At 34.9% G+C, this 12024-nt stretch overlaps 1 protein-coding gene across 2 annotated transcripts in view; it reads right to left on the minus strand.

The window, feature by feature from the left end:
* Nucleotides 1-12024, minus strand: part of LOC129359575 (collagen alpha-1(XIX) chain-like) — a 122522-nt gene that overhangs the window by 102489 nt on the left and 8009 nt on the right. For both annotated transcript variants that reach the window (XM_055029287.1, XM_055029288.1), the window contains exons 5-9: nucleotides 6190-6313; nucleotides 5069-5344; nucleotides 3616-3696; nucleotides 2720-2839; nucleotides 2150-2212 (exon numbers count right to left, since the gene is read on the minus strand). In XM_055029287.1, coding sequence (XP_054885262.1) covers nucleotides 2150-2212; nucleotides 2720-2839; nucleotides 3616-3696; nucleotides 5069-5344; nucleotides 6190-6313 — 664 coding nt within the window. The remainder of the gene's footprint in view (nucleotides 1-2149; nucleotides 2213-2719; nucleotides 2840-3615; nucleotides 3697-5068; nucleotides 5345-6189; nucleotides 6314-12024) is intronic.

Consider the following 12024-nt stretch of genomic DNA (forward strand, 5'->3'; position numbering starts at 1 on the left):
GTTCCGTATCCTGTTAACTCTGTTTCAAGACTTGTGACTTTTATTTCTTCTTATTACTATTGTTATACCTACTATGTACATTTCTCAAGTGGCTGTCATTTTGTCCTTGCTTCAACAGCACTCTCTGATAAACATACTGCATTCAGAAGAACATGTTATTAAATTAGACTATTGTGAAAACAGGAAAGAGTAAGAAAAAATAATTTTTTTTTTCTTCACTTAACATTTTTTTACAGCATGGCTCACAGTGTTAAATGCATTGTCCGTGAGCATGCTTTCCTTAACTTGATCAATTCTGTGTTCAAGTCTGTAATGGGATTTGCTGTCAATTTTGTTGTCCAGTCAGTAAACAAATGGTGCTAACTATCGATTTTAAATAAAGACCTGAAATTTGATTTCAGGTGTGAGAAACTGATTCATGGCCAGTGAGCACACATAATCAATGACAATATTGGTACTAAAGGATTGACCTTTATTCATGAATAGCATGCTTCATATTAATATCAAACCATTTACACAAAGAAAACAGATTTTACTAAATATCGTTTTAAATATCTTTTTGTCCTTAAAGTCTAAAAAAGTATTGGAAGATTTAACATTTGTAGAAAATGAGAAAGTAACAGAGGTCAAACTTGCTGAAAAAATGTTTATTTTGACATTCTTACTTTATTACTTTGTAAAAACAGGGGAATAGTCATAACTATCAAAATGTGACACTAGAGTAAACTGTAATAAAAGAAATGTTTGAACAGTGCACACTGTGACTCCCTCCAAAAACTTAATGTTAAGCTACATCAGTGACAGGGGACAATATATTTGAGTTGCTGCTAAGTAAAGTGCATCGTAAATATATTTATTTGCATCTGCTTTTAGAAAAATCCACTAAAATAACTGTAGCTAAGCATTCTTTCATCAGTGTCTCCATTTTATAGGCCAAGAAATTGGTGGGTCCTGCTAGATAAAGGATGACTGTACAAAACCTTGGTGCATAATGTTTAACAAGGTTCTTTTGGGATTTTGTACTGTCCTTATATCAGGCAAGCAAGTAAGGGAAACAAAAATATCTGAAAATCATCTTTTAACCAGCATTTTCATTTTTCTAACCTTTGTCACATAGTTTCTCATTTTTTTTTTTTTTTTAGCCAAATTATATATTTTTTTTATAATTTGGTTATCAGATATGTGGATGTGTCGTTTACCTGCCTGACATGATACCTTCTCCCTGATTCAATTTAATTAGTCACCAATACTACAATAGCTTATCTTTCAATTAAAAACAATTATTGAGTCTTCAATTAAAGAGGAAACTTTTGCTTCACGGGCAAACTTCTGGTAACAATCCTACATATTTTAATACTACAACTACACAATGTTAATTAGGAGACTGACCCTAAAAGCCATCTGGTATTATCACATGCGCAGTGCTGCCACCTTTTCTGCTATGATTTCTATTCATAGCGAAATGCATTCTCCTTTCCAGCCTTCTTTAACCTTGCATGAACAGTCAAAAGGGGATTTAATCGGCCAAACAATGGGATTCGTCTGGGGAAAAATAACACCGTTTGTCTGGGGATTCAATGGTTTTTTTTTTTTTTTTTCCATGTCCTCCAGCTGACATAACACCAACAATTTTCAGTAAGTGTGCATTTACAATTTACAATTCAACATGTCTATTGAGTTGTCATGAAAAAGGGGCATTTTCTTTTCAAACTATACCTGTTTCCTACTGATTGTACAAATCTATGATTTCCCAATTCACACTCCTTAGGTGAGCTGGGAGAAATTTCACCTTGTGGAGGTAATTGTATGGTAGCCCCACTGAAGGACCTTGACAGAAGAACACGAGACTTTGCCAGACACCACAACACTGACATTTGCTCTGCGTGGGAGAGATGGATCCTTTCTTTTCACGAACACTCAAGGATAAATTTGTCCTACAGAAAACTGCTGCGTATCCCGACGTTCAGACCGTGCAGAGTTCCTGGAAAGCTAGCTGCACTGGCTAAATAAATTAATTCACAAAGAAATATGGCAAAACAAAACAGATAAAAATGTATTCTTTGTGGAACTGACCAACCAGCTGACCAAAAATAGAAGAACGCTTCAAACTCCAACATTTATCTAACACTGATTCAAATGTTTTTCTTACCTTGTCTCCTATTTCCCTGTTTTGTTTAAACAGCCCAAGCATCCCTGGAACGCCAGCATCTTCCTGTGAACACAAATTAGTAAGATATTTCAGAAGATGCATGTGTATTAGGAAAAAATTAAAAATAAACTGTTCTCTGATAGATTTAAAATTGACTAGGATTACTTATTAAAATTCAGAAAAACTTAAGGTAAGACTGATTGTGTTTATGTTTCATACTTTCAAGTTATGTAGTTTTTCTGGATGTGATATTTGGACATTACAGTCGTGATATATGGAAATGAACATAAGCAGTATGAGGAACACAATTTTAATTTAAAAAGTAGATTAATCTTTGCAGTAAAATATTACTGCAGTAAAATAATATTTTTCCCAATTTGACAAAAGCACTGGAGACTGTGTAGAAGAATTGCACTAGAGTTTAATAGATAGCAGCTCTTTTTGGTTGGCTTTCATCGAAAAATAATTTCAAGAATGAGAACAGAATATATCAAATTAGAACTGGCACACTTGCAGTAACCATTACCCTGTAATATATTAGAGGCTTCTGTTGGGAGGAATTGATTGTACCTTCTGTCCTGGACAGTGACATGTGTCAATTGATTGTGAGGTTGGCTGAGACGGCATCAGGGGACTCTGAGCTGTAACCAGTGGAAGCGGGGTTCCAATAAATGTCTTGTTGACTCCACACTGCAATCCAAAATATCACCAATTAGACATTTTATTTTGAGTTTGTTTCACAGCTGAAAAATACTCCCACCAAAAAATGTCTTCCTCTGAGGATATTAGTTTTGAATTTCAGAAACGTAGAACTAATCATTTCTATAGTTTACTACACTTTTTTTCTAGTTACACTTTTTATTTTAATTGCTAACTTAATTTCAAATTAAGGTTGTAGTAGGTAACTTTTATTATATATATATATATATATATATATATATATATATATATATATATATATATATATATATATATATATATATATATACGCTATTTATAAATTTGTTAAAGCTGTCACTGTCAGGACAGCATAATTTGTGGCAGATAATCTGTAAAAACATCAAGCTCATCTGCCTCCTCGCTGAAATCTTACTGATATTCGCAGACATACACTGTCTGACCTCTCAGTCAGAATCAACTAATCAGTAAAACTGTCTCAGATTACACTGTCAGGATACTGACAGTTTTAGCAAATTTATAAAAAGTATATTTTTGTAAAAGCTACATACTGCAGCTTTAAAACATGAATAAAAAACAATACATTATTTCTCTGGTTTGAAATACAGTCACCAATACAATCCATTGACATCATATTTTCAGACAAAAATGCTAATATTTGACCATTACTTTCAACAAACTGGAACATAAATGTTTATTTCAAACTACCCAAGCATGAGTCCTTTATTTTCGCTATAACCCAGCACTGTTGTTGTGATAATAAGGTGTGAAAAATGAAAACAGTTTACCTTTGGCTCAAGCAGCTCACAGCAGTTTTCCATTTCAGCCATGTAAGGGTCACAGTAGATCAGAATTTGCCTCAACTCAATCTATAAAGAAGAGTTGAAGTTGATGCAAGATTCCTGCCATTATCAGTCTCAGAGACATACAATGTGTTTCTTTGGTTGCAACATTACAAATTATCACTGGTTTTCTCTTTTAGATTTACAGTATTCAGTGGAGTCTTCATCACAGCAAACAGCTTAAAAATTCTAGCTCTAAATAACAAGACTTCCTTAAGTGCTTTACCTTCTGCAACATGTTTACTGATTTATGTAATTCATGAATTACATGGGGTAAAAAGTCAGCTGTTAATCCTACTTAAGCCAAAGTCTATTCAAAGGCATGAGTGATCAAATGGCAAAGCTGACCTTAGGTGTTTTTTTAGCTGCCTGGTCAAGCTACTAGAGGAGGCTTACAGCTATGAATCAATAGAAGACTTAGAAAGGCATGTCCCTGAAGGATAATTCAAAATGTTAGAGGGTATTTTAATTGGTTGTCCAGTCTTGATCAAATTAGAGAAAAGTACCAAAACTTTCAGGACAAAACACTGTTTAATCTTTATACTATCCCTCATAGTTGTTGGCATCCTTGATAAAAGATCTGTTAATACCCTCAGGTTAAATTTATCTTTTATTGTAGTTTCATCTTCTCACACTGAGTAATTTGAAGCTGTTCTCTACCAATGTGTTTTGGTGCTTTTTGTGTTTTACCTAATTGACAGAACAAAGATTTTTATCCAGTTCTGTATGACAAAGCTTGACTTCAATTGTAGCTCTCATTGTAGACAAAGTAGCTATTTTCCTCAAAACATTTCTTGTTAGGGTGACGTCTGCCTTACGTAAAGAACTTGTTATTTGGACTTTCTCATTTAATAAAATGACTAAGAAAAAAGAATCGTAACTGTTAACCAGACAAACAGCAAGTTCTAGAGTACTGATTAAAAATTTGATCCATTTAAATATACATTTAATATAAAAATATATAAACATTCTTAAGTTACATGCTTAAAGACTGTGGGTGCTTAATATTTTCTTAGAATAAATCGAAAGCCACATGTGTGATAATCCAATAAAAACATTCAGAATTAAGATTTTTTTTTTTTTTTAACTATGGTAAGACTTAAAGATAGGCACCAGCACTACTCCGGACCCCGATAGGTACAAGTTTGTACAGAACGTGAATGGATATTAATACTTAATTCATAGAAGCAAATTATATGAATTCTCAAAATAATGTATTAGATTCTCAAATACTGACATGCTGACATCATTATTTAAGCAGAATTTGTGAAGTGATAAACTCCCATTTTTCAAAATAATTTTCTATCATTTTAGCAAGTGTGCCAATAAATATGGTGCTAGATGAGAATTTATTCCGGAACAAAAATATTTATTTTAAAAATGAGTCATGGGAACATACATCCACAGGCCTTCCATCTTCCACTCGTGTACTGATGAGTGTGCGCCCGTTGAGATCGATGCTGTCCCTCTCATCAGTCATTTTCTTTTCAGCCAGCGTGCAATCGACATAAATGGAAACTGTGTCGCTGTGAACAGAAATTCCGAGCTTGTGCCATTGGCGATCAAAGAGGGCATGCAGGTCACGACTCTTAAACGTGTAGCGGAAAGAGTTTTTCAGCAGACCCCGGGAAGAAAACTCCACTGCTTTCTTGTCACCATCAACCACCACAGACACCTGAGGAGTTAAGAAAAGTGTAACAAGAGATTCCTCATCAACAAATAATAATAGTATTTTGATTAATACATACATTATTCTGTTCTATTGAGCTGATCAGATGTTTACATACATTCAAAATAGGCATGAATGTCAAATGAATTGGGGGACTTTAAAATAAAATGTATGCTCATTGGGAAATTTTTCAAATCCACCCTGGTGGCATACAATCTCAAATATACTGTATACAATACAAATACACCAACTATTTTAGGACCAGCAACAAGTCTGGCATGGTATTTGATTCATTTAAACTATCAGGTCTGATTAAAGGAAAATGACAACAAATTTTTAAGAACAAAATAGGAACCACTAAGGCTCAGATCTATAATAAACTATAGAAATACCGGCATTGCTGTCCTCAGGTAAGCAAGTTGAACAGTATTGTCTGGAGAAAGGCTTTATGCCCGAGAGCTTGAGATTTAAAGTTTTTTTTTTTTTTTTACTTCACCACAAAGCAGCAACCGGCTGGGTGATGAACCCATCACAAAGGCTGGTTTTGGAATGACAACAGAGTGAAATTAAACTTCTCAACTTTAATGCAAAAATAGCCAAAGTATAAAAATAGATTCATAACAGCAAACAAATTTAAATTAAATGTAAATGTATGGATTTATGTACTTTATAAATCTGAGTCTGCCGGGGGTGGTGAGGTTTATCCTTTTACAATTAGATACAATTCAAAATAATTTCAACTCTTTGGCTTCAATTCTTAATTTTGAAAACTCATCCATCATTCCACTTCTAATGCATGAGATGACATTTAAGCCTCTGACCAGCATTGTACGATATTACAATACACCTACCTGACTGCTTCCTGATTGGTCAAATATTTGCCAAAGGTACCAGCGGTCTTTTTTTGTAGTTCGTCTCACACGGAAGATAGTGACCAGGGAATACTCATTTGAAAGTCCATCTGGAAATATCGATCTGAAATAAATGCATCTTTATATTAAACATGAAACATTTATTTTTTTAACTGTCCAAACAGTCTCAGTCGATGGTGTCAGTTGTCAAAATTGTTTAGTTAAGGTTAAGAGCTTTCATGAGCTGCATAATGAATGAGCCAATCAACTTTTGTGATCAATAAAACATTTCAGTATCCTCTTGATGCAGCAGCATTTCCATAAATAAACATAAACTTAATTCCATTGAGTGTGTTTTTTTTTTTTTTTTTTTCCCGGATCTGACGTCATTTCAGATAATGAAAGCATGTAGACATTGATCCAAAGCTTAATCTTTTAGTGCACCAGAACACCATGAGCTACAGTTACACATGAAAAATAAGATGCAATCACATGTTCATCTCTATGATATGCACTACTTAATGAAGTGGAGTCCAGTTGACGGAGAAATAGATGATAAGAAAATGAGGCACATTTAGGAAAAGCAATATTATCAAATACTAAACAAGCTTTTCCACAAGTTTTTACTTGACATACAATTTCAAGTTACATTGCGTCAAAGAAAAGTCTTGCAAAGACTTTTGTTAAGTATAATTATCTTCTGGCCGTAACTTCAGTCAAACTAACAAGAATGAAAAAGCATAAATATACAATACGATCAACAAAAATAGTAATAATCATCATTGATAAGGTCAGTGAGACTGAAGCACATAGTTGTGAGGAAGGAAGAGTGATACACCTTTCTCAGACAGGTTGGGAATTAGTTTTTACTCCTATACATCATCTCCTGCTCCCTCACAGCCTCATATGTGCTACTGTTGTATTTGCAGAGATTTTATTGTAAATGGTACATGACTAAAATAATAAATGCACTGAGTTTGAGCTCCTAAAAGAGCCAAATTCCTTTGTAGCAGCCTGAGGACTGTGAAGGTCATTTCTGGTCTTGTGCAGGAGACTATTTCAACTACAGATGAATATTAAAAGTGGCATCACAGTTACCACAGATGTTATATTTACCTTAAATATAACATTCAATTCAAAATTTCATAAAGAAACAAAAGGCCTGTTGCTGTTAAATTTATCGTGAAGAATTACATTATACTCTCTTAAAACAGATGTGTTAAAAAATTAAAAAATATGTCATCACCTTTAATGCAGAGTTTGTTAATTTTAACATACAATGTGTTAAAATTTGCACAACATTATAACACACTGGATGTGTTGAAAATTTTAACACATTTTACGAAAGCTTAGCTGACAACCTCACTTTGGTTGATAAGCAAGTGGCAACATCAGGGCGCCACCAAATGAAGTCTTCTGATTGGAGGAAAGTTTTTTTGACAAACGAGGCAAAGGTGGAAGCTAAATCTTTTGAAATAACCACTTTAGTATGTGTATACCTTGTATTTGTTTGAATGAATTTGTATCATGTTAGATTTATGGGAATTTTCTTAAATCACTAGTTGGAAAAAGTATGGTATTTTTTGTTGTCAGGGCAGTACTCTGAAATGTTATAGTGGGTTTCATGTCAAAGGTAGCTAGCACAGACAGGTGGTGAGTTGCCTTTGAATAGAAAATTATCCTTATTTGTGTAGGATTGTGTGAATTAGGCCACAATGCAATTATGGTCTAATTCACCCTTTGAAATGTTGCTTACACTTCATGTCCCATTCGAAGCAAAAGGTTTCTGTTTCTTTAAGAAATTCTAAAGTAACAGTTGGAGCAATTAACAGCTGTTAAGTAGCGTTGATCATTTTTTATTTTATAAATTATTAAGATGGAATGCTGTTATTGTTTCCAGTTATCTTCATAATGCAGACAGGCTGAATGCATATTAATGGTTTCTGGACATGTCAAATCTGATAGGTCTGCTTCTTTTCCCCCTGTAACATTATGACTGGCACATCGATGATCTACTTCTAGTTTTCTAAAAAGTTTTTTCCTTTCATTTCTTATAGCTGGGCTCACTTTGGAAGCCCACCAGATGAATAGGCAGACTTATTTCTACGTACATGGCAAGCCGGCATCATACCAAAACTCAAAGACATGAACAAAGGTATTTATGTGGAACCAGGAATTTGTGATCTTTGTACATAAAATATTTAAATATAAAACTATATCCAGGTCCTAATGTTAAAACAGGAGAAAAGTTCACAAAGATACTTGTGTTGAAAGAAAAAAAAGAAACAATATAATGTTTACTTACATTGGAGGAACATTTTTTGTGATGGAAAATCTTTCATATAATATCAGCCAGTGATGGGAAGGTAAATTGATTATTATATAAAAAGCTGAATGATTTGTATTTACACTGTTCAAAAAAAAATAAAGGGAACACTCAAATAACACATCCTAGATCTGAATGAATGAAATAAATATGAAAATAATTTCCACCTGTTGTCCATTCCATTTGCACAACAGCAGGTGATATTGATTGTCAATCAGTGTTGCTTTCTAAGTGTACAGTTTGATTTCACAGAAGTTAATTTACTTGGAGTTATATTGTGTTGTTTGAGTGTTCCCTTTATTTTTGGAGCAGTATATAATGGCCTACAACATAAACTACAGATTTTTAGAGTTCTGCTATTTTTTGAGACTTGTAACATGCTTGTGTTGTTGACAGATCTACTGCTTCCTGTTGGTGCAAGTCATCTTAGTGCCCTCCTCCTACCACTTCTCAACCCCCACTCTCCTGGCTCTCCAGGCACACTTCCTTCACCGACCTCCACCACCAGTGTTGGGCCCCATGGGATGACATTCCTAACCAGCACCGGGAATGCTCATCCGAGCTTATTGCAATTCACAGCTTGATGTCCCGAGCACCTGGTCCCGAGCACCAAAGAACTTTAATTCATGTACGTCAATAAATCATTTTAATCGCTGTCTTTCTCCGTCTGAGTCTCTCCAGATTGAATTGTTGTAACGTGTATTTAATTTTAATATAAGTATCCATTTTTATACTGTCAGATAAAAATGTCCATTTTTATTTGACCTAATCTATGAAAACATATTTTACATATGTGTGTGTCACAATGACACATTTTAACACTTGTTTGTGTTGATTGAAATTACACAATAGTTGTGTTAGAACGACACGTGTTGTCCCTGAGCTGAGTCGGCACGTGTTAAAATTAACACATTATGTGCTCTTTTTAACACATCTGTTTAAAGAGTGTAAGGATAAAAAATTCACATAAAAGAAGACACTGAACTTGAGAGAGCATATTCATTACACATAGCTACTGAGACATGGTAAATTAACACTAAGCAGACTGAACACTGTTTTATTTAAGGCCAATAGAGTTAACATTCCTGTTTACTATTATTTCAAAGTGTGGTGCTTCTATGTTGTGGATACATTTTATTTCTGAGGGATTCAAAAGGTTAAACCTCTTGACCTAGTGCTGAGTGCTCTCAGTGGCTGAAGTGACAAAAACTCCAAACCTTAAAGTTTGAATGCTGTGTTTGATTCTTTGCTGAACCGCCACCCCGCATGCTTAAATAGATGTTAATGAGAGCATAAGAGGGATGTTCATTCATTCTCCTCACCACCGTGTTATATTGCCAAAAGCGCTTTTACACTGTGTGATTCTGCCAACTCCGTCTCTTACAAGTCTCATTTAAATATAACTAATTTGCAGTGACTAATTTGATGTGGAATCAATTTAATTGACTTTTGGATTACATACAGCAATAAACTTTTATTTTCTCTCAAGCCATGTGATGGTTGAATGCTATAAAAGTCCATAGTACATTTTGATGGCGACAAATACACGCCAATATGGAGAAAAAATCCTCCAATCACTACCACGACTGTCAAAAGTGTGCATAGCTTGTAAAAGCATCAATATCCCGTGTGTAGTAATTTATGGGGTGTAAACATTTTCACATTTTGTAATCAACAGTCACATAAGTCAATGGTTTTTATTGGGATTTTATTTGTCAACTGACAGCTTATGCAACATAAAACCATATTTTAAATAAACAATTAAAGCTTCTTTGTGGTGGTGGCTGTCATCACTTTTGTTACATGCCTTTGACGATAAATCTTGCCCAGGTGATGCGGTCCATAGTGTAATCAGAAGTAAAGGTTTACAGTGTGTCAGCAGAATGCTGACTGTGACTGTGACCAGCTTAAAAGAAATCCAATCCTGGTGGATTATTTTAAAGGAGTCAGAGTCAAATTGCTGCAGTTCAAAAAAATTAAACTACAAATACTAACCTTGTTGGCTCACATTCCTCTCTCTCTTGAAAATGTTAAATGAATTATGATGAATTAAAAGAATCCTTTTAATTCATGATTAATTGAATTAAATTCCAGAATTCAACCCTGGAATTGAAATTAGTCAATTAGGTTTTGCCGGGCTGATAGAGAAGTGACAAAACAGTCACTTATTACTGAAAACTACAAACATAAAACAATCATAAAACACCCTGATCCCATATTATGTTTTTCTGTCTCAGTGGGTCATGTACCAAATTATGAAAATGTGTGGCTGCTTGCAAAAGAAATGATAGCTCATTTTCTATTTCAAGATGAAAAATTACTTTCTGTCAGAGAGAAAATGCTGCCAGTTTCACTTAAAGGTTCTGATTGTCTCACAGATGTGTAAACAAGAATGGTAATTTTGAAAGCCCACCCTCAAAGCATATGAAAGCCTAAATTTGAATAAACATACAATAGTGAGCCTGCATTCTAGCTTTACAACTCATTATGCTACACAAAGAAACAAGCAAAAAGTTCCACTCAAGTGTGGCTGCCTGCTGTCTAACACGCAGCAAAAAAGGAAACTCATTTGCAAAACCTTTAAGCAAAGAAAACCATGCTCTTAAAAACACTCATTATCCTTACTGCACAAGAAAATCTGCAGTGTAGATAGCAATGACATATTCAAAAGCAATTTAATAAATGAATCATATATGATTACAAACACGGGTTAAGATGTAAACAGATATAGACAAAACACAGATGTTTCTAAAGAGAGTGTGCAACTGTTACTAAACTTTACCGCTGTATGGATGAGTGCACGGTGCATTATGGCAGGCAATTTGTCACTTCACATAACTGCTTGAAGAGTGTGTCAGCCGTGATCTATGTCCCATAATGTGCACTGTGTCGAGGAGCTGGCTGATCGTCAGCTGGATCTGGAGAATAAAGCATGGGGCTGCATAATCCCCCCCCGAGTACGGTGAGCAATGCTTTTTGCGGCAGCGGCAGCAGCTGAGGGGACTTTGTTCTATATGTGCAACTGCCCTCACCTTCTCTCCTGAGCTGATGTGCTCTATCACCTGTCAAAGTACTTAGATAATTGGATATGAGCGGGATCACAGCCTTGCCACTATAACCAACAACACTGCCAGCAGCGTCCCTGCGAAACCAACATCTACTTGCGCTAGGGGTCCAGACTGAGTGAGAGGACTTAAACATAAATGTATTTTCAGTTGGCTGACAGAAGAGAAAAGCAGACCACAAATCATCTGGCTCAAAGATACGTTAAACTAGCAAGCAGGCGGGTGGCAGTAAATGTTTACAAGTGCATGTAAAAATACTAAAAATATCCAGCCCTCCTTGAAGAATGACAGTATTCACTTTGAGTGTTATAACCAAAGGACAGGAAAGAATGATTGTCTCCAGAACTTCCAGAACATCAGAGCAAGCCGAGTCATAAATGACGTAGGCCTTCATAATATATTAAACAAGATGGCCACTTAGACAAATTCTCATTAGCATAGAAA

This window comes from Poeciliopsis prolifica, unplaced genomic scaffold (assembly GCF_027474105.1).
Source record: "Poeciliopsis prolifica strain line A6 unplaced genomic scaffold, Auburn_PproV2 SCAFFOLD005, whole genome shotgun sequence".
NCBI lineage: Eukaryota > Metazoa > Chordata > Actinopteri > Cyprinodontiformes > Poeciliidae > Poeciliopsis > Poeciliopsis prolifica.